Source organism: Loxodonta africana, chromosome 19 (genome assembly GCF_030014295.1).
Source record: "Loxodonta africana isolate mLoxAfr1 chromosome 19, mLoxAfr1.hap2, whole genome shotgun sequence".
NCBI classification, from domain to species: Eukaryota; Metazoa; Chordata; class Mammalia; order Proboscidea; family Elephantidae; genus Loxodonta; species Loxodonta africana.
The window spans coordinates 53,815-81,780 of NC_087360.1; the positions used below are offsets into that span (position 1 = coordinate 53,815).

The following is a 27,966-nucleotide window of genomic DNA, read 5'->3' on the forward strand; positions in this document are numbered from 1 at the left end:
GTATGTGAAATGAAGGCAGGAAAAGAGGGATAAAATCTTGAGAGCTTAAGAGACTTACCTCCCTAGCCATGTTTTATGATCTGAAATACACACATAAGCCATGTTTTATGACCATTTTAAAATAATTACCCAAAACTCTTTTCAAAAACATTGCCAGGCAAGCGGCCATCTAAGATGCATCAACAGGTCTCAACCCACCTAGAGCAAGAGAGAATGAAGAACATCAAAGACACAAGATAAATATGAGCCTAAGAGACAGAAGGGGCCACATAAACCAGAGACTACACCAGCCTGAAACTGGAAGAACTAGATAGTGCCTGGCTACCACCAATCACTGCCTTGACAGTGAACACGACAGAGAATCCCTGATGAAGCAGAAGAACGGTGGGATGCAGACCTCAAATTCTCATAAAAGTCCAGACTTAATGGTCTGACTGAGACTGGAGGGGCCCCAGAGGTCATGGTCCCCGCAACCTCTGTTAGATCAAGACTGGAACCATTCCTGAAGCCAACTCTTCAGACAGGGATTGGACTGGACTCCAAGACAGAAAATGATACTGGTGAGGAGTGCGCTTCTTGGCCCAAATAGATACATAAGACTATGTGGGCAGCTCCTGTCTGGAGGCAAGATGAGAAGGCAGAGGGGGACAGAAGCTGGCTGAATAGACACAGGGAATAACAGAGTGGAGAGGAGGAGTGTGGTGTTGCATTAGGGTGAGAGCAAGGTGTACACAGGAGTACATAGCAAGGTGTGTATAACTTTTTGTATGAGAGACTGACTTGATTTGTAAATTTTCAATTAAAGCACAATAAAAACTTTAAAAAAGCATTGCAAGGCATAAAAACTGAGACATTAACAGATACTTTAGCAGTGGCAAAACAAGTGGACAAAGAAACACAGTAATACAGACACAAGGTCTTTGTTAGTCACATCAAAATGGAGTGCTGGTTACACATAGAAAAAATACAACATTTTTTGTATGACTGAGGATTTCTTGTCAAAGACGACAGAGGTCAGAAGAGAGCAGAACAATATTAAGTACTGAAGGAAAAGAACTGTCAACCCAGAATTTTTATACCCAATGATGATATCCTTCAGGAATGATGCAAAATAAAGACATTCTCCAATGAAGTAAAACAAAGAAAATTTGTTGCCAGCAGACCTATTCTAAAAGAAATCCCAAAAGAAGTTCTCCAGGAGGAAGGAAAATGATTCAAAAAGCAAACATAACATCTCAGAAATGAATGAATGCTATTTACTATTATTTTAAATTACAGTAAATATCTAGTAAACATAATCAACTAGTTTTCTCCTCTTAAATTCTTCAAACTATGTAAGACAGTTGAAAAAAAAAACTATCACTGGTGGTGTTTTGCAATGTATGTAGAGGTAACACACATGACAACTATTCCACAAAGGGGAGAAAGTAAGGAACCCATATGATTGTAAGGCTTCTCTCCTCTATCTCACCAGGAATCTATGATTCTTCACTTCAGACACTCTCTGTAACTAAAAGCCTAACCCCTTTGACTTCTTTCCTTCCAGTTGCTAACCTCTTACCCATACCCAGAAAGCAAAGGACTTTTACAGAAAATTCACAGAAATCAGATTCTATAATAAACTCATGGCCATTAACTTCAACACAATTCATTACCTCAGCAATTTTTCTCTTTATCCTTGCCTTTAAAGTTCATTTTCCCATTTTTCACAACTATTTCAAACTTTCTTCCCTCTCTGCAAACATTCCACTATGCCATCTGGCTTACAATTTGAACAAGAACATCAAAGTCATTAGATGTCACTATTGTAACATAAGAGCATCCCTCTATCAAAAGGTTCATCTCTCCATCTTGAATATGGACTCATTCCATGACATCTCAGGATCCTTGTACATTCCTGTGTGCCTTCAAATCTTCCTTCCTTTTTTGGCTCTTTACCATCACTATTTAAACACGCTAGAGGACTTCCAGCCAACATGGTGCCATAGACAGAAGCACCACCCGTCCCTCCACAGCAAAGACCCAAAAAACTAAGCAAAACAGAGACAAATCTCAGTCTTGGAACCCGAAGTGTCAAATGAAGAGATAAATAACTCAGCCAAGCACCAAACAGAGTAAGAAACTGACAGAGAACAGAGAACGAGGAGAGATATATGCGGAGGTCCCCTATCAGCTAATGTAGCACAGATTCACCATCTTGGACTCTTCTCAGAGATCAGCAGACAGGGAGCATGGGAAAGCAGCTTCATGGAGCTCTCAGCAGGAGACAGAACACCTGGTAACCAGCGATACAAGCTTTCCGACCCCCCATCCACTCCCCGCTGCTCTACCTCTGTGCTTCCTGGCTGGCAGCGGTGGCTCAGCTGACAGGAAAGTGTAACATACATGCCACTTGAATTTGCCCCACCCACATCGAAGATCAGCAGACACGGAGTATGGGAAAGCAGCTTCACAAAGTTCCCAGCAGGAGACAGAACACCTGGCAACCAGCGATATATGCTTTCCTAACCCCCACACTTCTTCCCACCTTGCCCCCCTCCACCGGCACCTCTGCTTCCCTTCAGCTGCAGTCTCTTGTCCTGGAGGCAACTGCTTCAGCCCCTTGATGCTTGGATTCACCCCACCCACACTGGCCGGCTCTCTGAGTGTCATTTGTCTGTTGATGATGTGACTTTTTTCTGTGTCTTTTGGTTTCTTTCATGCCTCCCATCACTTCTGCCTTTCTCTTGAACACCTGGCTCCATGTGCCATCTTTGCTTCCTCTTGAAAGGCTGTGAAGTGACACTTGACTGGGGAACCAATCCCCTGGCCTGTGACACCATGCTGGTGAGATCCCTGGGTGTTTTTTTTTTTTTGCTTTGTTTTATTTGTTTTCTTTTTCTTTTCATGGCTTGGGAGCCCCTTCTAGCAGGGGTGCACTGTATGGCTTAGGAGCCACTCCCCCAATCTGTGCAGCCACGTAGGTGGGATCCCTGGGGGCATTTCTTTTTTCTTTTTCTCTTTTTTCCTTCTTGTGTTCATTTCTCAGTTCTCGTCTCTCTATACTTACCTTCTTTTCCTCTCTCCTGAATACCTGGAACTGTGTAACATTTATACCCCCTCTAGACAGGTTATACTGCGCAGTCTGGGAGCCACTTCCCCAGTCTTTGTAGCAGCACCAGTGGGATCCCTAGGGGCTTTTCTTTTCTTTCTTTTTTTTTACCTCCACATTTTTATCTAGTTATTTTCTCCTTTCTCCTTTTTGTTTTTCTCCATTTCTCCACTCCAATGGCAGGCTCTCTTTGCACTCTTTTTTTTTTGTTTTTCTTTGTTTGTTTTTGGCTCCTGTTTCTCTCTCCTCTTTTGCCTACCCATATCAGCTCCACATATCACAACCTCCCTCCTCCTTCCTGCCTACCTGCACCGTGTGCTGAAGATCACACACCCGAGCAGCACAGGTACAGCCTACTGGAACCTGCCCAGCAGATTCCCGGCCGCCCCTGTTGGCCCTAGTACATGCCACAAACAACCCATCCCAGCACCTCCCCTTCAGCTGTACCTGCTCTGCTGTACCATAGCTGAATGACTAGCCCTGCCCATTGGACAAGAAGGTGAAAAGCATCGTGACTACAGAGAAGCAAGCAACAAAGAATGCACAGCCTACCTCCTCAGACATGGCCAAGTAAAACAAAAAAAAGCAGGACAGAACAAACAAATCTACAATCAATAAACAAAGAAAATAACTCCCGAATGTACTAAAGACAGCAGACAAGATCAAAACATATGAAAATACAGGACAGGATGGTTCCAGTAGGCATTCAAAATAAAACGCCAGATGACTTTCCAGTAAAAGAAAAGGCACTAGAACTACCTAGCAGGGAATTCAAATCTCTAATATTCAGATCTATCTAAAAGTTGATGCAAAATACAGACAAAAATGAGGAAAAAAAATAGACAAATTCATGGAAAATACAGACCAAAAAAAAAGGGAGAATTCAGGAAAATATTACAGGAACAAAATGCCAAAATAAATTCACAACTAGAAATCATACAAAAACAACAATACGAAATCCAAAAGATAAACAACAAGATTTCAGAAATGGATAGTGTCACAGAAGGGTTGAGCGGCAGGTTTGAAACGATGGAAGACAGGATCAGCGAAATTGAAGACAAACTTTTGGATACAGCTCTGTTTGAGGAAAAATCAGAAAAAAGAACAAAGAAAAATGAAAAAACACTGAGAATTATGTGGGATACAATCAAAAACAAAAACTTGCGAGTGACTGGAGTTCAAGAACAGTGAGAGAAAATGGAAAACACAGAGGGGATCACTGAAGAGCTGCTGACAGAAAACATCCCTAATATCATGAAAGATGAAAAGCTGACCATCCAAGAAGCTCAATGAACTCCATATAGAATAGGCCCCAAAAGAAAATCACCAAGGCGTATCATAATCACACTCATTAAAACTAAAGACAAAGAAAGAATCCTGAGAGCAGCTTGAGAAATACGAAAAATCACATACAGAGGAGAAACAACAGGACTAAGCTCTGACTATTCAGCAGAAACAAAGCAAGCAAGAAGGCAATGGGATGACATACATAAAACCTTAGAAAAAAAAAAATTGCCAAACAAGAACAATACATCCTGCAAAATTCACATTTAGATATGATGATGAAATTAGAACATTCCCAGACAAACAAAAATTAAGGGAATATGTAAAACCAAACCAAATTTACAAGAATTATTAAAGGAAGTCCTTTGGTCTGACAAGCAACATCAGACCACAGCCTGAATCTAGGACGCAAGATTGCACCAGCCAGATAGCAACCTAGGAAATGAGCTCTGAAGGACTATCCAAAACCAAAAGAATTAGAACAGGGAACCAGAGAGGTTAATCTGTAAATGACAACAACGTCGGAACAATAAAAGAGACAATAAATGGTGTAGTTATAGAACTTTCTAATGGAGAGGAAGGCAAGGCAATTCCAAGTAATAATAGGCTGGTTCAAAACCTAGGAAGATAAGGGTAAATTCCAAGGTAGCCACAAAGAAAGTTAACAAACCTACGGGAGCATAAGAGGAACAAAGAAAATTTCAGCACCACAAAAAAAGCACTACAAAATGACAGCAATAAACTCACACCTATCAATAATTACACTGAATGTAAATGACCTAAATGCACCCATAAAGAGACAGAGAGTGACAGAATGGATTAAAAAAACAGGACCCGTCAATATGGTGTCTACAAGAAACACACCTTAGAAACAAAGATGTAAATTTATTAAAAATCAAAGGATGGAAAAAAATATATCAAGTAAACAGGCTAAAGTCTCTTGTGTTTAATAGCCCAATACTCTCAACTCTGCTTCACTCTACAGCTACCTCCTCTCATCTCAACTGAACTTCTTTAGAAAAACTACCTCCATTTGCCCAACTTCCTGCTCCTTAACCCACTGCAATCAGATTTCTGTCCCCTGAATAACCTGCATACTACTATGACCAAGGCCAACAGTGATTCTCTTCTTACTAACTCCTTCACTAGTTGATGTAGCTTGGCTTCTCAGCAGCATGTTGCATGTCTGTGCATATTCTAATACTTGAAGCGTCATCTCCCAGACACCGTCCACTGCGTGGCCCAGCCTCCCTTGCAAACTCATCAGCCCTACCGCCTCAAAAATTAATAGTTGGTATTGTTTGAGCTCTCTCCTTGGCCATGCTATAACTGGGCACCTGCTATCTGGGAAATCGCATCAACTCCATGCAAACAGAGAATCGATGTTGCAGTCAGCGTAGGATTTTCAAGTCCAAGGTCTTTAACAGGTCCAGAAGGCGTGCACTGCCTGTCATTCTCCCCCTTGCTTCCTAAGTTTAGGCAACTGTGAACTGTTTTTAATTCTTGAAACAGGCGCTCTCTTAAAAGCGTAGGCCTTCACACAGCCTGTTCTCTCATATTTATTTAGACAGTCACAGTCACCCTTTTAAGGTCTTGGCTTAAATATAACTTCAGAAGTTTTCTCAAGATCCCCTATTTAAAACTCCTGGTTTTAATGCATACACCAAACACCTGCTCAGTCACTCCAGTATGGGCCTGGCCCTCCACAAATAGGCCAGAATGCCGGGCCCAGGATACCCACTCCCACTCTCAACCTGCTTCCCTAGATCACCCATCCAGACCAGCAGCTACAAGAGGCATAAGGAGCTGAATCTCCAACCCTGGACACACCAAGTCACTCTGCTCCCAGAGGTTCCATCTTCCTCTGGGTTCTTTGTGTCTTGGTCCAACAGTTACCCTTTGATAATTAAGATAATTTGGTCCCTTCAGTTCCTCCAAACAGATGCTCCCCATGGAGGAAGTCATATAGCCAGCATAACATCCACAGGCAACAAGAACAGAGCTACTCTTAAGAAGGACTAAGATTCCCAGGTCTTCAGTTTTAAGGCATTACTGAGGGAAATCCATGTGTAATGAATTAGGGAGGTCCTCCCTCACCATCCTTTGTGGTAACAATTCTCCTGGATCCCCAATCCACTGATCAAGACAGGGCAAGCAACCCTAAGGCCCAAGTAAAATTGGTGAGAAATGAAAGGAAGGGCCTTTCTAGGGAATGCAGTCTTTGGAAGTAGAGGAAGAGGCCAGGAGAGAAGTCAGGACCCCGGCCATGACCAAGAATGAACTGCCCCAGGTAGAGAAAAAAGTTGTGGTGTCCCCTGCACTCAACTCATTTTCGCATCTTTTCAATCTTTTCTTTGCTTGGAAACCTGATAAAAGACTCAATACACTTTACCTCCCGCTAAGCTCCTCATCAAGGAGCCTTGGCAGCATGGTGGTTAAAGTGCTTGGCTGCTAACTGAAAGTTTGGCAGTTTGAACCCACCAGCTGTTCTGTAGAAGAAGGATGTGGCAGTCTGCTTCCATAAAAGCTAAAGCCTTAGAAACCCTATGGGGCAGTTCTACTGTCCTATAGGTTCACTATAGGGTTGCTATGAGTCGGAATCAACTTGACAGCAACAGCCTTGGTTTGGTTTTATTTAAGCTCATCATCTCTGAAGAAGGAAGCTTGCTGTGGGCTTGATTTCTTAGTGTGGACAAAAGAGGAGCACCTTATGGGAACCCTTGATATTCCCTCACTTGACTCCACCCATGTTATTTATAAACATTTTTTTTTTCCTATATTAAAGGAAATAAAACTACAGCTAGAAAAGAAGCAAACACAAAGCCTAGTCTCCTGGAAGGCAGTGTCTGAGATACAACTTCATGGGCAAAGGAATTTCAGGACTTGAGCAAAAAAGGGATTCTCAGTCAGAAAACAAAGAGAGAAGGCACCCACAACTTACCCTGGACTGGGCAGTTAGCAACTGGGCTTCCATACCCTGCTCTTTCTTGATGACGCTTTCTTGAGTGAGAGGGAGCCTAGAAAATGCAAACCTAGGGAAAAGAAAGAAACGTGAGGAAAGTCTGCTATGCCTCAGAGGCTCCCTAAATCATGAGGTAGAACCATTCACATACCAGCTAGGTATAACACAAACACCCACTACATAGAGAGTGACATCAGAGATATACCAGAAACAAAGGTACAATTTCTGAAATTACCGAGAATTAGGATGAATAGAGCTAAGTAAATTCCCTCTCCCCTGCTTAATCTCTGGGGTTTCATGCTAATTTCATTTGGAATTGAATGGTTCTACCAAGAAGGAAAGGAGCCCTGGTAGCACTGTGGTTAAAGCGCTCCTCTGCTAACCGAATGGTCTGCAGTTTGAACCCACTGACTGATCCTCGGGAGAAAGATGTGGCAGTGTGCTTCCGTAAAGATTTATAGCTTTGGAAACCCTAGAGGGCAATTCTACTTTGTCCTACAAGGTCACTATGAGCTGGAATAGACACAATGGCAAGGATTGGGTTTGATTTACTTATAAAAAACATTTTTTAGAGATAGGAGGGGAACCTGGCCTCATCTAACATCCTCATTTTACAGATAAGAACACAGATGTTCTGTGAGACGGGACAACCTCAAAATTACACCTGGTTTTGTCTATAACTCTGTACTCAGAGTGAGGAGATCTGGATTAAAGACCCAACTCAGCCAAGAATACACAATGCCTCGGAGTAAGGGATAAAGGGAAGCTTGAATGTTGTATCTCATGTGTAGTTTGCCCAGGCCATTGCCCCCTACTACACAAAGAGGTCATCACTACATTAGGATCCTAAGGGGAACTTCCTCTCAAGGCTTAGCATGGAGGAAAGCTGTGCCTCCAGGAAACAAATGGCATGTTTTTAGTCACATGGCCCTATCAGATCCTGTCACTGGGCACATCTCCCTCTTTGCTTTGGCCGCAGGGAAACTTAAGGTCAAATTTTAGGCCCAGCTGTAGCAACTATATTGGATTACATAGTAAACTGTCTTGAGACCCATATCTGTCTTTGTGTTCCTTGTTCAAAATACTTAGTCCGAAATCATTAGCATAGGCTCAGATTCTGAAAAACATAGATCTAATTCCTTTCCCCACCCACAGCCTACTAACTACACTCTCATAGAAAACTATCTCCAATTCTCATCTTCCTCTTCACACACTTCAAATCCTCCCCGAAGTTAACATGCCCTGTGCCTTCTGATACTGAGCCCTCCCCCAACCTGATTATTCCCAGAATAATGGTCAGAAACTCAGTGTACAATTATTCACTACAGATTACTTTTAGGACCTATTCCTATACCAAAGGCAGAGATTACAGATTTACTCAGGGCCTGGAAACATTTAGTCACTTGGGAATAAAAGGCCTCGGCATGTGAGGGTTTCCCCATGCAGCTCAGGGTTTCCCACGGAGACCCGCTCTTGGAATTATTCTCTGTCATGCAGACCAGGGACCTGAAGGGTTCATGAAGTAGGCCACTCTACGATCAACAGCACATTGCTTCGGCAAAATAGATGCTTTCTCCCCAGTAGAATTTCAACACTTGTGGGGGTTTAAGCTAAGGACATTTATGCTTTTTTGATAGTAAGTGGAAAAAGAGAATTGGCAGTCAAGAAAGGTGATAATTAAATGTCTTAGCAAGAGAAGATGTTTTTGTAATGCTTCCTCAGGAACTGAATTCCTATTGGTCGGGAGGGGGGAGGTGAGTCCCTTATAAACGGCAGGTAATGTATGCTATTTCTCTCCCCGTCTTCACTCTCTAACACAGTAACAGACACAGACTGGACAATCCAACCACTTCTAATAAATTTATATTACAGTGATGAAGTGGTAACGACATGGTTCAAACACAAAATGGGGAAAGATTCATTTACGTTCCCTTACAGTTCTAAGAAGAAACATGGCCCCGAAGGTATACCTCATATTTATTTAAATATTGTATTTCCCAAGCTGAATTTCCAGAACAATGTTTATATAAAATATGATGAGTAGAAATCCTTACTTAATTTATGATGTGTATTTCAAACGTCTTCCTTTGTGACTGGTACATGTTAGGAGTTCAATAAATATGTGCTGAGTGAAAGAATAAAAGAACAAATGAACAATTTTCAAGAAAAGGCAGGCATGTGTGGGACTCAGCATCCCAGAGACTTTGAAAGATGAAGGGACAATTATAATAAAAAAGAAGCAGACGAGGTCATAGCCAAGTGCTACAGTACTGCCGAGGAGGCTAACAGGGGCAGGAGGAGCTGTGATAGCTAGTTCACAGCTACACAGCTAACTAGTCAACATCTCTCATTTAACTAAAACCTGTTTGGCTGGCATTGTGGGTGACATCCTGCCCTCCCCTTCCTTTTTTTTTTTTTAAACAGCCTCTTTCTGCTATTACCCTATATTTAGAATTGAAATTCTTACCTTCTCCATACACTTTGGGTGGGATCTATGTAATCTTCTTGCTAATCTTACCGTTGACATTTATATTACCCCAGTGCCGTCGAGTCGATTCCAACTCGTGATATATACACATATATATATATGACACTTATGTTAGATGTTAGATTATATACTTGAACATATGTCTTATACATATACGTACACATACATGTGTATGTATACACATATATTCAGATACACATATTTCTAAACACACACATTTGATTAACAACTCTAGTACCAAATGAAAACAAAAATAATTAAATCTTTGAGCTGTCACATAGGTTAACCTCCAGTTAATCTACGTGATTAAAAAAAAAAAAAAAAAGATGATGAGGAAGCTAAAATCTAAAGATATTTTTAAAGGACAATACACAAACCCACTTGATCATCAACACTGAAAATGTCGATGAAATAGGCAGTTTTGAGGAAAAAAAACTGCCAAATAACTTTAATAAGAATAACCTTTACAAATTTTTTGAAAAGAAAACAAACATAGCAAAATAAAAGACAACAAAGGGAATCAAGAATTATCCCTCAAAAATCTGGCGCTCAAATGTTCTCTCTGGTGAATCATTTCAAAGTAAATTTTTTAGAAATATGATTTCCAGAGACCACCACTGAGGCCGACCACACTCCTAAAGGGCAAAGTGGACAAAACCGACTTTTATCACTAACTTTGTAGCAAGGATCAGCATGAATCCAACTTTCACTTGGAAGTGGATCCAGGCTTTATCTTCTCACATTTCTGAGATCCTCCTTGTCAGCTACTTTTTCTGTGGCACTTCCTCTCTCACCTTAACAACTCAGTCAGGTCAGGACATCCCTGGCCCACTCCCTGAGACTATCGCCTGGAGCCACTCTTCACACCTAGAACAGAGTCTATCCCCTAGGATCACCTTTCAGCGAAACAGCAGAGTGGCACACAAAATAAAGGATATATCACCTGTAAGATCAGTGCTCTACTTAAAAACCATCAGTATGAGACCAGAAAGTCAACAATTACTCCAGAGCAAAGGTGAGAAGATAAGGCGGCAGGGAAACAGTACTGGAAACAGAAGAAGCAGAACACAAGAGAATGCTGACACATTGTGACAAATGTAACTGTCACTGGACAATGTGTGCAAAAATTGTCAAAAGGGAACCTAATTCGCTGTGTAAACTTTCACCAAAAACTCAGTATTATTTAAAAAAAAAAATCCCTGGCCACCAGGGAACAGGCCACTGGGTTCCTGTCAAAGGCTCAGGAGTCTGCACAACTCCCTGCACAGTGTCTTTCTGTCTGTCTCTCCCCCCACCATCCACCTGGGGCTAGGTCGCAAGCTAGAAGGACTCTCCTTCTTCATCGACTGCCAGTGCAGGCTTTCTCTGTCCACCACACACCCAAAGCTCATTTCTCCCAAGTTAAGGCTCTGTACTTACGGTTGCTTACACAGCCCTCCTCTGAATTAGCCACCCTGAGCTAAGTCAGAATCCCATTGCCCCTTGTGGGTTTGTTAACAGTCTATCACAGCTCACGAAATTCACAGAGACTACTACTTGTAGTCACCTATTTGTTATAACTGGAGAGCATACAAGCAAAGAGACACAACGAGCAAGATCTGGGAGAGGTGCACGCACAGGACTTCCACTATCCCCAGGGACATGTCACCTTCTCCCATTCATGGATATTCTCACCAATCCAGGAGGCCCCCAAGAGACAGCTCTAAGGCCCAGGATGCCTTATTCACTGAGACCTCGATGAATATGCATGACTGGGGCCTCAGTGCATAGTTATGATGGATGCAATCAATGAACACGCATGACTGGGGCCTCAGCGCATAGTCATGATAGATGCAGTCAATGAACACGCATGACTGGGGCCTCAGCGCATAGTCATGATAGATGCAGTCAATGAACACGCATGACTGGGGCCTCAGCGCATAGTCATGATAGATGCAGTCAATGAACACGCATGACTGGGGCCTCAGCGCATAGTTATGATGGATGCAATCAATGAACATGCATGACTGAGGTTTCAGTGCATAGTTATGATAGATGCAATCAATGAATATGCACGACTGGGGCTTCAGTGAATAGTTATGACATGCAATCAATGAACACGCACGACTGGGACCTCAATGCATAGTTATGACAGATGCAATCAATGAAAACGTATGACTGGGGCCTCAGTGCATAGTTATGATGGATGCAATCAATGAACACGCATGACTGGGACCTCAATGCATAGTTATGACAGATGCAGTCAATGAACACGCATGACTGGGGCCTCAGTGCATAGTTATGATGGATGCAAACAATGAACATGCATGACTGCATCAGGCCCCTCTTTTGCTGAAGTTAATTCACCAGGTGGGGTGCCTGTGTAGTCCCTACTTGTCTGGATATTTTGGAAAACAAAAAGCACCCTAATTACTCAAGCTATTTTCAAAAACCAGATACAGAAGGCCAAGTAGTTCTTTATGGCACTCAGCGCCTACAAGTTTTTTAGATTAGACCAACAAACAGTCTATCAATAGATTCAGCATAAAGCTTCTCTAATGCCTATGCCTGGAATCCAACGGCATTTGTATTTTTAAAACCAGTATGAAATCCACACTGGACTTCTCCTAGGAAGGCAAGGCATTTACAATTAGGAAATTTCCTACTTTAACAAAAAGCAAGATAATTTCAGCAGATGCCAAAAAGATCATATATAAAAACTTTAAACATCTATTCATAAATTGGGAAAAAAAAAAAAGTAAGCAGGAGTAGAAGGAACCATACTTTTCATTATTCAGAATACTTGGTTCAAACAACGACCAGCCCATTGTCGTTATTTTAACAGAACAGGAACGCTTGCTGTTAACACCACTGACGTGACATTCTTCAGAAATCAAGGCGAAGGGGAAAAATAGTAATACATGCAAATAATTAAGTTGTTTATGGATAATTCCGTCTAACTAGAAAGACCAGACTAATAAACTGCAATATTACTACATGGGTTAGTATGTATCTCATTACGAAGCAAACACACAAAAATTCAGCACTCTCATAAATACCTGCAACGAGCAACTAGAAGGCTCGATGGGGACAGCAATCTCGTCACAACGGCAGCAGCAAGGGCAACATCAATGAAGAACCAGGACTCCGATAACGAGTGACGTGCAGGGCAGCCCGCCAAGGCGAAGTCGGCGGAGCACGACAGGTCGAGCCCGGGGCGGCAGCACCTACCTCCCAGCCCGCCCTCCCCGCCGCCGCTCCTTAGCTCTTCGCGCCGCCTCCCGCCCCCGCCCGTCCCGCCCCGAGCCCATCACGCACGCGCTCCGCCCCCGTCACGTACGTGCCCGCCGCGTCATGTGCGCTCCCACCCAGGCACGCACACGCTCCGCCCCGTCACGTACGTGCCCGCCGCGTCATGCACGCTCCCACCCAGGCACGTACACGCTCCGCCCCGTCACGTACGTGCCCGCCCCGTCTAGCACGCTCCCACCCAGGCACGCACACGCTCCGCCCCGTCACGTACGTGCCCGCCGCGTCATGCACGCTCCTACCCAGGCACGCACGCGCTCCGCCCCGTCACGCACGTGCCCTCCGCGTCATGCACGCTTTCACGGAGACACGTACGCGCTCCGTCCCGTGACGTCCGTACACGCCCCACCCCGTCACATACGTGCCCCTACGCCAAGTACGCGCCCCGTCCCGTCCTGCCACGGCTCGTCACTCACACGCCCCGCCCCGTTTCTAGGCCGGCACCGCAAAGCTTCCGCCGAGAGTCGCAGCCGGGACGAGCGGCTCGGAATCCCTCCGCGGTAGGCGGGGCGCGGGGCGCGGGCTGCTGGGAACTGTAGTCCCGGCCTGCCGCTCGGCTCGCTGGGGGCGCTGAGGCCCAGCCGAGCCGTGTCTCCCTCCTCCGGGCTCGGGCGCCGGCACCCCCGGGGAGGCGCTCCCCTCTCCTCTTTCCTAAGAGCTGAGTGGCGGCCGCTCGGCGATCGGGTGCTGCCGAGGCCGGGAGGCAGGCACCCCGAGGACAGGTGAGCTGGGGAAGCGCGTAAGCGGTTGAGGAATTCCCGCGCCGCTCGGCGGGTAAAAGGGCGGCTGGGAACGCTGTGTGCCGATAATTAGCGGCTCAGGGACAGAAACAAGCCAATGAGGGCCCACTGGCGGAGGAGGCACGCGGCGGCCCTCGGGGTCAGCTGGTGGGACCACCTGCACGTTGGCTGTAAGTGCCCTGAATATTCTGGGTCGTTGGAAGGCGCAGTTTCAATCCCTGCACACAAAGGCGGTGAAACAAACTAGTTTATTAAAAACAAAAAACCAAACCAGTGCCATCGAGTCGGTTCCGACTCATACAGGTCCTAAAACCCGGGAGCACACGAGCCGGGGAAGCCTGTCCACCGTCCCAGGTCAGGAGCTACACCTGTGACTTGCAGGGATCAGGTCGGTGATCACTAGCTGACGCGGCTCAGTTCTAAGGGGATATTTTGAAAAATCAGCGGGAAAGCGAGGCGGGAACTCTAAGGTTGGGTCTCTTCCGAAAGTCCAGACCTTGGGAGTGTGCCGTCCGGCACGGCCTAAGATGCCTCGGCAGCAGCTTGGAACGGCAGCTTCTCCTCCTCACACGGCCCCTTCACAGGCACTGTTGCCCAGAGTGGCGCCAGTGGTTCCTGATGGCAGCTAACCAAAACGTTGGCGGTCGGACCAACCCAGCGGCCCGGCGAAAGAAAGGCCTGGCGATGTGCTCCTGAAAAGATCACCGCCAAGCCAACCCTGTGGAGCAGTTCTACTCTGCACTTAGGGGGACTCCTCGGCTGGGAGGGCCCTGCGTCAAAAGGAAATGGGGTTGAAAAGAAGTGAAGTCACGCCCAGAAGCGAGAGGGAGGCGGTAGCAGGTAAGGTCTCTTAAGTGCAGGCACTTGCCTGAGGCTAGAAAGGCAGGTGGGAACCCGGGCCTGAGGAAGGAGACCCCAGAGGGGGAACTGCGGAGGTGCCGCCCTGGAGGATGATGCTGCAGAGAGGCACAGCCTGGTTAGGGAGAGTGTGACTTTATTCTGTGAGACGAGTTAGGGTATCATTTTTATTTTACCCAGTAGCTTTTCCCGAATTTGTTTTAACCTCTTAGTCTATTCATGGGGCGTATCACAATGATAGTTTTTCTGCTTTTCAACCATTCTTGCATTCCTGATTAAACCCTACTTCAATGCGATTATCATATTATGCCTTTAATACACTGCTGTATTCATATTAGTATTTTATTTAGGTGTCTCGCCTGTATTCAAAATTGGCATTGCAGTTTGATCTGCTTTTATTTGTACCATTCTTGCCCAGTTTTATTTACAAAATTTTACAAGCCTCATGAATAATCTGGGCAGCATAGCTTTTTCTCTTTTTTCTATCCTGTGAAACAGTTTGCTTAGGAGCAATTATTTTTCCCTAGAAAGTTTGGTACAATTAGCATGCAGAACCTTTGGGCTCAAAATCTTTAACTTCTGATTTAAAATTTTTAATGGTTGCTGATTAATTTAAGTTCTGTAGTTCCTGCTTGTTCAGTTTTGAGCATTTGTTTTTCTAGAAAATTATTCATTTCATCTAAATTTCCAAATATGTTAGCATACAGTTGTTCCTTTCATAGTAAATTTTATGGCTATTTTTTTTTTTAAATCGCTGCTTTTCAGTGCTATTTTAAAATCACTGCTGTTAACTGTAGTTTTGTTTTTCGATTCTAATATTTGTGCCCTCTTTTTTTCCTTGATTTTTCCTGCAAAATATTCAGGGTCAGATTATCCAATAAGCAAAATAATCACAGGCTTCCTTGTGCTTATTTAGTAATCTGTAGTGAACAATTTCAACCTTTCTCACCACATCAAAGATTCTGCTTCTAGGTACTGCTGGCATCTGTCACTCTCCCAGCTCCACAGCCCCCTCCTACAGAATCAAATCCTCTTTTCAAATTTACAACCCCTGACAGGCAGATGACTCAGTAAACAAGGTAAACACGGGCTTACTTGTGCTTACTAACCTGTACTGAACAGTCACACACGGGACCCGTGTGCGATTGTTCACTACAGATTATTGAGGGAGCACAAGTTACATGTGTGATTGTACCAAGAAGCACAAGTAAGACCCTGCTTACCTTGCTTATTGGATAATCTGCCCCTGAAGATACGTGCCTATATTCGTCTTTTCAAAGCAGTTTTGGGTTGTTTTTATGATTTGTGTTTTGGGTTTTTTTTTTTTCCTTTAATTAATTTTTGCTCTTAATTTCTTTTTATATTATTTTAGATTACTTTGTTGCTGTTTTTCTATTTTTTGACTTGATTACTGAATTTATTTGCTTTCTTTTTTTTAATTCTCCCAAGAAATATGTGCATGCATTTAAAATCATCAGCTAGGTGGTACAAGCAGTTTGCCATTGCCTGCTAACCTAAAGGTTGGCAGTTCAAACCCACCCAGCAGCACCTTGGAAGGAAGTCCTGGCAATCTGCTTCTGTAAAGATTACAACCAAGAAAACCCTATAGAGCAGTTATACTATGTAACACATGGAGTTGCCATGTATTGGAATCAAATCCATGGCAACAGGTTTGGTTTTTTTTTTTGTTTATGCTAAAAGGGTTATAATAAAAACAGGTCTCTCCCCCACCTTCTCTCTTTTCAGTAGCAACCACTTTCAGATATTTAAGCAGTTCTGTCTTTGAACTGTCCTCGGTACTAATCAATTTATAAAATTTTTAAATCTTACTGAGAACTTTGGCTATTACACCCTACGTTTTTCTCCCCATGTCCTTAAATCACAATATAATTATATTGCAAATGTTGTAAAGTAGTTCTCTAACAATTTTTGGGAAAATGTATGTTCTGTGTTTTCATCATGGTAACTATCTAAAGAGTCTTAACTGCTGAGACATGATGAGTTTCTTTCTTGTCCAACTTTTAGTTTTCCTGATTTTAATGCATGCCCTTTTATTCACTTGATTAGTTTTCCTTAAACTTTTGTAAAATGCCTCTCAATTTCAGTTTCCTCTAGGTTAAATCTGAGTAGTTTTTTCCTTCCCTGGACACACAGCTGTAGGAGCCTTCCATCCTCCCACAGTCTAGACTCATCAGTGATGCCCTAGACATGAAGCGTATTGGCATGCACCTTCTCTTTGTCCTCATCCATTCCCTTATCTTCTCTTTGTCCTCATCCATTCCCTTATCTTCTCTACATTCCTGCTTCCTTGAAACTTTTCTTTGTCCCCATCTTGGTGACATACAGTCTTACTACTTTCCAGAAAATGAGTCCTTTGATACACATTCATTAGGGTTGTGTGTGACTAGAAGTGACTTTATTGTGTCCTCACACTTGCATATCTTGGCCTAGCACAGAAGTCGTGGATAGGAAATTATTTTCCCTCAGAGTTTTGAAAGCAGGGGAAGCTAGATAGAAGGTGGGGCGCTGTTGCTATTGAGAAATCCTATTCCATGTCACCATTCAAAGGGAGAAGAATGGGGAAGGCAGAAAGGCAAAGTACAAGAGCCAAGGAGAACAAAACACTTGTCCTTGTTTTGTCTTACGCCCTACTCCTTTCCTCTGTGTTTCCTTCTTCCTTAGAGCATTCTTTAGAAACCGTGAGTGCTAACCTTTCAGACATCTATGTCATATAGATGGCAGTGTCTTCTGTGTTGCTCTCTCTCACTCCTTAGCACGGTATTGAATTCTAGGCTTGTATTTGTTTCCCCTCAATGCTTTTAATATACTATTACGTTGTCTTCTGGCCTCTACCTTTGCAGCTAGGAAGTCTAATCAGTATAACTGGTATCCCCTTGTAGGTACTTTGCCTTTTTCCTCTAGTAACTTTTCAATTTAAATGATTATTTTTGATATTCTACAGTTTACCCTCAATGTTTCTAGTATTTTAAATTTTTATTCTGCATGGGACGTGGTATATACACTTTCAGATCAAGGGTTTTTATCTTTCTAGCAGTTTTAGATAAAAACATCTGTTATCTCTAACACTGATTTTTTTCTATTCCTTCTATCCTTTTCTTTTGAAATTTCTATTAGGCATTTTACCTTCAGTCCCGTGTGGATTCTGCACCCTGCTGGTGTAGTAGTTAAGTGCTACGGATCCTAACCAAAGGGTGAGCAGTTGTAACCCGCCAGGCGCTCCCTGGAAGCTCTGTGGAGCAGTTCTCCTCTGTCCTGTAGGGTCACTGCGAGTCGGAATTGACTCGAAGGCAGTGGGTTTGGTGTTTTTGTTTTCTTTGGAGGCAGGATTTATCTTCTTTCCAAACAGCCATTTGTCCTGATCCTCATTATTGACTAGTTCATTCTTCCCCCACCAATGAGGGCTTACCTTTGTCATGTGATAAATGCCTAGCAGCACATGAGCCTGTTTCTAGAGTTACTGTTTTATTTTTTATTATTACCGTTATAATTTGTTTAAATCCCTAAAGATTTAGAATGCATTTTGAAATAGATCAAGGCCCCGTGTTCTTTTAATAATTACCTTGATTATTCATGTACATTCATTATCAGCTTGTCCCATTTTAAAAAATCACTCTTCTTATATAAATGTACAGGCAGTCCCCAGGTTACAAACAACACCCATTCCTACGTGTGTCTTTAAGTCGAATTTGTAGGTAAGTCAGAACAGGTACATATGGTTCTTATTTAGCCTTACTCTTGTCCAGTGATTTTTAAAAGCTGCGTGCGCAGCAAGTGAAGGTGACTGGATGAAGAATTTGTTGCGAGTAGGAGTAGGCATAGGTGTTGGTTCCATCTTTTCAAAGTGAGAGCAAATTTACATAATGTAACCCAGGGACTTAGTATAAATCAAAACTCCAGTGCAATTCTAGTGTGAGAAAAACTGAAATCTTTATAATATTGCGTCTTCCCTTTCATGAGCCTGTTGAATATTTCCATTTATTCAGATGTTTTTTCCTGTTGTTTAGTAAAGTTGTCTGGTTTTTGTAATTTTGTAACTAAAAAAGAAATAAATCATGAAGAATGGGGGAGTGAACCTACAGTACCATTAAAAAAGACCAAACCCAGTGCCGTTGAGTCAATTCTGACTCATAGCGACCCTATAGGACAGAGTAGAACTGTCCCATAGAGTTTCCAAGGAGTGCCTGGCAGATTCAAACTGCTCACCCTTTGGTTAGGATCCGTAGCACTTAACTACTACACCACCAGGGCTTCCACAGTACCATATTTAGCTTAAAAACTTTATCCAGAAGGCAAACTGATTTCCTTTGTTGAAGGGGAAGCCTAAATTTCTGATTTTGTTTTCCTTTGAACAGAAGAGTTTGGATTTGAAAAAACACCCCATAAACCTTAATTGTCATAGATTCATTTCGTTCATTCAATAAATGTTTGTTGAGTGTCTGCCATGTGCTGGGGACCGTTCTGGGTGCTAGGAATACAGCAATGAACGAATCAGACAAAAATCTATTTCTGTGTAACTTACATGACAGACCTATATAAACTTCTCATTTGGGGACACAGAACCTACCTGTCCAAGATCTTTGTCTAAACAAAAATGCCAATTCTATAATTTTGTACATTTAAACTGTAGTCTATTGAAGTATAATTCTGAGATAGAAGGCTTCCATTTATCATCTAATCTTCAAAAAGTGAGACCTTTAAAAGTATTAGCATAATCAATTATCTTGTGATTTGTTATGATCTTTAAAGTCTCCAAACATGTATCAATTGTTTTATTATCTGTGTAGACCATTATAAAAATTATTGAAAAAAAAAACTTCAAGAAAATTCTGTTGTTAACAATGTTAGAGCCTTACTCCGCAAGCTTGGAACATAGGTCATGTGTGCTGCTTTGTCTCCCGATCACATTCAAGTTTTAGAGACAATAAATTATTATAAGAAAACATGGCCTTTTGGGAGCAAGATTAAATTGGAGTTAATCAAATGAACAATTTGTTTTAAAGACACCTATATAACAACTCCAATAAAATTCCTTAATAAGCCCAGTCAACAGTCCTATTCACCATGTGTAAGATCATTCAGATGAATACCAAGCTATATACAGAACAAGTAAATTTACATAAAACAATTGTGTTTAACAAAAAAATTATTTTTCCTCTTCCAAAAGTTAACTTAAAAGTTGCAAATTATGCATGAAACTTAATTCGACCGCCATGTATTTTTGACTAGTTCTTTTTAGCATTTGTTTTTTCCCCTTTTTTAAAAATAATGCATGCTCTTTCCACCCGAGGCTGAGAAGTGGCCTGCAGGGGAAGCCTTTACAGTAGCCAGAAGGGCAGTTCTAGAAAGAGGGCCAAAGATGATTTTATTGCATATCAGTACAAATCTTGGTAAAGATTTTAAGTTGGCCAGATCTTGCTAGGAGCTAGAAGGGCTACAATTTTTTTTTTCACTCTTCTCTCAATGGGGCCATATTTCTACATCTCTTATTTTACCTGGACTTGCCTCTTTGGCTACAGGGAGAACACCTGCGGAGACATAAATAACTAATCGTGGTGAAATGCATCCCTGCCCTAATTGGACGAGAGAGGCAAGAAGAGGAACATCCTGATCGCTTTGCCCTGATGTGGAGGCAGATGTCACTTTCAGACTCACGAGATGGCAGCCATTGACCTATCGTCCACATGGGCTCTGCCTGCACAGGACTCTGCCTGTTTCCATGTGGGTAATACTAAGGAGGCAAAGATGGTTGCTAGATTTCCAACAGCCTGGTTACAGAAACCTGTGACTTTCAAAGATGTGGCTGTGGAGTTCACACAGGAGGAGTGGGTAATGCTGGACCCTGCTCAAAGAAATCTCTACAGAGATGTGATGTTGGAAAATTACAGAAATCTCACCTCAGTGGAATATCAATTATGCAGCCCAACTGTGATCTCTCAGTTAGATAAAGAAGCGAGAAGAACTGTGAAAAGGAGAATTTCCCAAGGCACCTGTCCAGACCGGGAGAATCAACTTAAAACCAAAGAATCAACTCCTAAGAAGAATACTTTTCGTGAAAAACCATCCAATGAAATGAAAATGATAAAACTCACAATGGATGACTATTGGTCCTTTACATTAGAAGAAGACTGGGAATGCCATAAGATTAGAAAACAGCACAAGATCCCAAAGGGACCTTTGAGGCAAATGAGCTTTACTCAAAGGAAAGCAGCATGTCAGGAGAGATTCTATGACCATCATGAATTTGAGGAAAACTCTCAACTTGGCTCGAAACTTGTTTTTTCACAGATAGTTTCCAGCAGTAAACATTGCTGTAAATATGACCCAGATATTGGATGTTGGAAACATAATTCAGACATAAACAATCATCACAAACACTCTGTATGTGAGAAGTTCTGTGAAAGTCGTGAATATGACAGAGCTTTATGGTATCTTGAAAGAAGTCAAACACAGAAAGAGTGCCCATGCAGTAAATACGACATAAACTTCAAGCATGATAGATTTCCCATACATAACAATTTTCATATCTTGGAGAATTCTGATCAGTGTCATAAAAACAACAGAGCCTCTTGTCATCATTCATCCCTTAATCAACAGGAACAAACTCATACTGGAGAGAAAAATCATAAATGTAACCAATGTGGAAAAGCCTTCGAAAGGATTTCTAATCGTATTTTACATAAGAGAAGTCACATAGGTGAGAAACAATACGAATGTAAGGAATGTAGGAAACTCTTCCATGATTCCTCAACCTTACGGAGACATGTGAGAACTCACACAGGAGAGAAACCCTATGAATGTAATCTGTGTGGAAAAGCTTTTAGTCAAAAAACATCTCTTAAGTCTCATGTGAGAACTCACACTGGAGAGAAACCTTATGGGTGTACTCAGTGTGGAAAATCTTTTGGCACAAGTTCTTACCTCATAGTGCACAAAAGAATACACACTGGCGAGAAACTCTATGAATGCAGTGACTGTGGAAAAGCCTTTAACACAAGCTCTCACCTTAAGGTACATAAGAAAATCCACACTAGAGAGAGTATTTATGAATGCAGCGACTGTGGGAAAGTTTTTAGTGGTCTCTCATCCCTCAGAATGCATGTGAGAACTCATACTGGAGAAAAACCTTATGAATGTAAGGAATGCAGGAAAGCCTTCAGTGTTTCCTCTTCCCTTAGGAGACATGTGAGAACTCACACTGGAGAAAAACCCTATGAATGTATTCAGTGTGGAAAAGCCTTCAGTCAGAGCTCTTCACTTATTATACACAAGAGAATTCATATTGAGAGAGAAACCATCTAAGTGTACGGTGCCTTTTTCAGCATCTTAAGGTAGACTCTAAACTCACTATGTCTGTCTTTGTTCTCTACTGTAAGTATTTAAGGATATACATGGCCCTCTAAACACTTCTTTAGCTATACAACTCAAGTTGTTACCTATGATATTTTAGTTTTGGTTTAGGTATAAATATTGTCTAGTATCTATTATGATTTTTTTAAATACATAGACTATTTTGAATTATGTATTTTTACTATGTGAGATATGAAGATTTTTAGTTGCCTTTTCAGTGATCAATTTCTAAGTTGACTGCATTCTGTTCAGAGTAAGTGAACTATGATACTGCTTTATTGGAATAATCTTGAGAGTTGCTCTCTGGCTCAATTTGGCAGTTATTGCTAGTAGCCACATCTGAAATCCAGCTCATCCTTCCTTATTACTGACTCCCAGTTTAGCTCAGGACAACAGTGTGTCTGGATACAAAACTCTCAGCATCTTTGCAGCGAAGGATAGTCATATCCCCCATTTCTGGTCCATCAAACATGGACTTGTATTACTGGGGACAGACATACGTATTTTGTTCTCTTAGACTTTTGTACTTTGCCTTTATGGCCTCCTCATTTTTCTCCCTTTGAATTTACCATTCCTGTAACTGGACCAGGTGAATGACAACCATGACTTGAAGGTGGTGTAGAAGAGATCCTGGTACCCCAAAAGCAACTTTAAATAGCTGTGCTAGCCCTTCACTGCTTCTACGAGGCCATCTTTTTATGTAACAAAAATAAGCTTATTAATTTTTTTTAAAAAAGCATATGAATAGTCACTTGTTTAAAGGAAAAAAAAAAGACCACAGCGGCATTAGTTACCTATTTTATACTAGATACACCAACTTAGTCAGGAACATAGAAGAGGGAGAGTAGAAGAGGAACATTGAAGGAACTTTTGTGCTGAACCAGAAGATAGATGGAGCTGAGGTCACTGAGAACAAGTAATCAGAGAAGCAAGATGGGAATGCCAATACTTCAGCATCAGAAATTCAGAGAATTTTCAAATAGAGGGAAAGTCAGTCATTTCAAATGCTGGGTGGAGCCCTTGAGATTATGCTATTTGGTCTTGCAGATACTGACCAGATTACCTAAATTTTACTAAGAAAGAAAATATAGGAGGAGCACATAGTGGAAAGAAGTGACAGTTGGCAGTTTTAGACATGTTAGCTTTATAGGATGTTAAGACATCCACATGAAAAGATTAATATGTAGGTCTAGACTTCAGGAGGTATCTAGGATGAGATACAAATCTTAGCAATGTAAATATATAGATTATAATAGACTTTATAGAGCCAACTAAGATTGCATAGGGAAAATGGATGGAGTAAAGCATATGCCTACTACTTACCTTGAACTCCCATATTTAAAGACAGAATAAAACAAGGACCCATAGTAGAGAGTTCACAGAAATACCTGGGGGAGGGGAGTTTCACCAAACCAGGACAAAGTAGTGTTTCAAAAAGGAAGTTTCAGTCAGTTTTAAATACTCCTTAAAAAAAAAAACCCACTGCTGTCAAGTTGATTCTGACTCATAGTGACCCTAAAGGACAGAGTAAAACTGCCCCATAGAGTTTCCAAGGAGCACCTAGTGGATTTGAATTGATGACCTTTTGGTTAGCAGCTGTAGCAATTAACCACTATGCCACCAGGGTTTCCACCATGGACCAGATGCTCCTCAGATGTCAGAAAGTCTAGAAAAGTGAATATTCCATAGAGCAATGTAAAGATCATTGGTGATTTCAGTGGGAGATATTGCAGTGGTTGAGGGGGGGTACTACATTAAGATGAGCTTAGGAATCAATAACACCAAACAGTGAGTATAGACAACTTTTTTTTTTTTTTTAAGTTAGAAAATAGTAAAATTGTAGCAGCTGGAGAGAGACTTGGATTCGCAAAATGTTCTTTAAATGAGAGATCAGAACATTTTCAAACCCTAATGTGGTGGATCCAGTAGAGATTAAATATACGGGCGTAAGAAGAGGGACAGTCAATAACAGTTCTTGAGAAGGGGACAGAGGTATCTGCGGCACAAATAGGATTGGTGCTTGCTATAAGAAATGATACTTCGAACTTTCTCTCAAGAGGAAAGGAGGAATGGTTTTCATTACTTTTTATTTATACCTAAGTTAATTGTGTTGTGTTCAGAGTATCTGACCTATATGATGCTGTTTGTTTGGTCATTTTTAAGACCCACCTTCTGTCCCAGTGTGGCAAATACTGCTAGTTGCTAATCTAATGCATCTTCTCCTTCCTTACTAATAGAATCCCTGTTTTGCTTAGGGTTGCAATGTGCCTAGTTATCCTAGCCTCTTTGTACCCAAGAGCGGCCATTTCCCCTGTACTTGGCCAATAAATGGAACCTTGGTGGTACAGTGTTGAGCACTTGAATGCTAACCAAAAGGTCGCCAGTTTGAATCCACCAGCAGCTCCACAGGAGAAAGGTATGGCAGTCTGTTTCAATAAAGATTTACAGCCTGGGAAACCCTATGGGGAAGTTCTGCTTTGTCCTATAGGATCGCTATAAGTTGGAATCAACTCCATGGCAATAGGTTTGGGGCTTCTTGTTTTTTCTCCTTTTGGTTTGGTCAATAAAATAGATACATGAGACAGATTGTAGATTTGGTGGCAAGATTATCTGCTGAGAATAAGAAGAATGAAATATTGATTGAAGGTTTTAAGTGAAGATCTCCATGCTTATGAAAGTCACCTAAGTTATCAGTAGGCCCTTCGGTGGAGAAGACAGCAAAGCAAGGAGCAAAGTCTTCAATGAATAAGAGGAAGAATCCAGTTGGATGGAAGATAGCAAGAAAGTGGTATAGCCATGTAGTATGGACCTCAAAAAAGTAGGAGTTTTTACAAGAGGCTGCTTTACTCCATCCATTTTTATTACTCAAAACACCATTGGGGAGAAAGGAGGTCATTGATCCTACTGTGAACACTGAATTGGCAAACACTGAACCACTGCTCTACAGGGTTAGGTTCCTGCAAGCCTCTGGTAACATTTTTGTCAACCAATCAATACATACCTTGTTTTATGTGTTTGTTTGAAGACACCTTATTAAATATAGTTCATTCACTGACATTGAACTCAGTCAACAGCACTATGACTTATGCTTCAATGAAGCTTATCTAACGCATGTATTTTCTCTGTAAGGCACATTATAGCCTTCTTGGGCTTAGGAACACTAGACAGCACTTCAACACTAAGTTTGGAGGCCATTTTAAACAGCGGAATCTTCGTCAACAACAACAAAAATAAACACAAAAATGTGGCACTAAGTAGATCATAAAAGGATACTTGTTAACGATATGAAAGAAGGCAGAGCGTCACTTTGTTCATCCTCAGCTGGGAACGTGTGTTGGGGAACTCAAATTTTGCATTGCTCTCTGCGTTGTTGGATATGATGGTTAAGACTGTGTGTCAACTTGGCTGGGCCATCATTCTCTGTGTTTATATGTGATCACACACACCCATGATCAAATCTGCTGCGAGTAACCAATCAGTTGAAAGGGATTTTCCTTGGCGGTGTGGCCTGCATCCAAATATAAGCAGACTTTCTGGCTTTTTTGCTAATTCTGGATCCTGCAGCTGTATCCTGTTCATCTGACCTCCGGTTCTTAGGACTTGAGCTATCAGCTTATCTGCCAATCTTGGGATTTGTCAATCTTCGCAGCCTGTGAGCAAGAGCCCTGCTCTCCAACCTGCTCATCTTGAATTAGCCAAGCCTCAGCAGCTACATGAATCAGGAGAAGCCTCTATCCTGATCCACAGACGGGATGTTCCAGCGCCTACAATCACATGAGCCATTTCCTTGATATAAATTTCTGTATATTTATACACTTTACTGGTTTTGCTTCTCTAGAGAACCCAGCCTAAGACATTGGGGAAGGATAATTAAAAACAAAACCTATCACCCCAAACTTTCCACAAAAGTAGGAGAAAGAAAATTTTATTACTGAATGAGCATTAAGCCAGAATCAGATGCACATCACAGGCAATCCATTAAAGAGACTGCAAAGACAGAAATTTTATCCTTTTATATGGCCAAGCAGATGCAAACTAGTTCATACATGTTCTCAGGATAAAGGATAACTAGTTCTCAAGTAAGGGTTATGTAGTTCAGAAGGTTGCATGAAGGGAATTTTAGGAGGAAATTCTTACTTTTGACAAAATGATTCCAGTATCATCTCTTCTGGTAAGCTGGACTTCTTACTACCTACAGAGGCACCCCCTACCAGACTGCGTGTCACTCACTTGAACATTGGCCTCCCGTCACTGCTTTCCCCATCATCCATAATGTTTCCTCTTGCTTCAATAAGGAGGTCACATTTAGTTTAGAAATAAAAAGTCCTATCAATGGGGAGAAATTAGCCCTAATTTCTCCAACTGCATTTCAACCTATTCTCCCTCTATAATTTGCAGGCAACATGCTCCTTTCAAGTCATACTTTTGCAAATACTTTTTTTCTATATTGAGAATACTCATCTTCCTTGTTGTCCATATCAGGCATCATGAAACCTGCCCATGGGCCAAGTCTGGCCTGGAGTCTGCTTCTGTGTGGCCTTCAAGCTAACAATGGTCTTTACGTTTCAAAAGGGTATTTACGAAAAAATAAAAATATTTTGTGACACATAGAAATTGTATGAAATGCAAATGTCAGTGCCCTAAATAAAGTTTACTGGAACGCAGTTGTACTCATTTGTTTTCGTATTATCTATGGCTGCCTTCACGCTAAAATGGCTGGAGTACTTGCAACACAGACCTTATGACCTACAAAACTAAAACATTTACTATCTAGCCCTTTTTTGGAAAAGGTTGTGGTCTCCCAGTCTAGGTAATTTCTACTCAGCCTCGTCTGTTTAAATAACAATTCCTAAGCCAGATTCTCCATGATTTCTGTCCCCACCACAATTTTGTCAGATCCTCTAGTTTACACACCCTCATAACCACCTGTATTTTTGTCATGATATCTCATTTGCACTCAGAGAATACCTGGAATGAAACGCATACACCCAGATTCAAGGATGAGTTGAAGTTGGCCTGGCCTGAAATTTAAGCTGCCTGCTCTAAAACGTAAACCTGTAGCATTGATCACTAATACCTGGAGTTGTATAAACTCCTTATACCTATACACTATTTTTACACAGCCATGGCCCCCATGATGTCAGTTCAGGCAACGTTAGACCACATATACATCCAAGGTCCCATAAGGATTTTTTTTTTTTTTTTAAGGGAAACCATTTCTTTTATTTCCCCCTAATGGTTGTAAAGACTTCGAACTCCAAGAGTGAACAAGCAATGAGGCTCCAGGGTGCATCCCAATCCCCACAGCACCTCTTCCGCCTTCCCCTCCTCCTGGCTTCATTCACCTGTCTAGCAACCAACTGCCCAGCAGCCGTGCAGCCATTCACTCCCAATGCAGAGCAGCGCCTACATCAGCACTTCTGCTCATGTCAGGGGTGCTGGCGGGGGTCCAGGTCGTAGCAGTGGCTGCACATGATCAGGAAGTAGCTACACCAAGGTGGCAACAGCCAGGGCCACCACCACCAGCTGCACTCCCAGCATCTGTCCACGCCCCCTATGTTCCCACCACCTGAACATATGCAAAGTCCCGAGGTGGCTGTCAGCACCCAGCCTGAAGCTACATACCTGGCGAGGCCGGCCTCCTGTATCCAGTCATACAGCTCTTGGGCTTTGTCTGGTGGGCTGGGCATGTAAGGGGGCTACCTGTATATAACATGTTTCCACAATGTCCAAACCACATAACGTCCTATTTCACAGAACATACCATGGACATTAAGCTACAGATGACTGTACTGCTAATGTCAATATTTAGCATGAAAGGCTTACGTATGGAATATCTCTTTGGCCTCTCTCACAAAAGGGCATTCTTGGATCATTCTAATTAAAT

At 42.1% G+C, this 27,966-nt stretch overlaps 2 protein-coding genes across 3 annotated transcripts in view; one reads left to right on the plus strand and one right to left on the minus strand.

Moving 5' to 3' along the window:
* The window catches only part of LOC100656825 (zinc finger protein 268), an 83,203-nt gene that overhangs the window by 42,215 nt on the left and 13,022 nt on the right, over positions 1-27,966 (minus strand). The window contains exon 2 of the mRNA XM_023540423.2: positions 7,317-7,407. Coding sequence (XP_023396191.2) covers positions 7,317-7,349 — 33 coding nt within the window. The 5' untranslated portion in view covers positions 7,350-7,407. The remainder of the gene's footprint in view (positions 1-7,316; positions 7,408-27,966) is intronic.
* Positions 13,661-27,630, plus strand: ZNF891 (zinc finger protein 891). 2 transcript variants are annotated; one of them, XM_023540426.2, is made up of 2 exons: positions 13,661-14,693; positions 20,249-27,630. In XM_023540426.2, exon 2 carries the CDS (start codon positions 20,388-20,390, stop codon positions 22,029-22,031), a length of 1,644 nt encoding a protein of 547 aa, XP_023396194.1. In that variant the 5' UTR covers positions 13,661-14,693; positions 20,249-20,387; the 3' UTR covers positions 22,032-27,630. The 2 variants fall into 2 exon arrangements, with proteins under 2 accessions (XP_023396194.1, XP_003421309.2); XM_003421261.4 differs by having other exon boundaries at positions 13,661-13,835.

Bases quoted from the DNA above. Each gene is read 5' to 3' on its own strand.
- ZNF891 (XM_023540426.2), top strand. From the start codon at position 20,388: ATGGCAGCCATTGACCTATCGTCCACATGGGCTCTGCCTGCACAGGAC.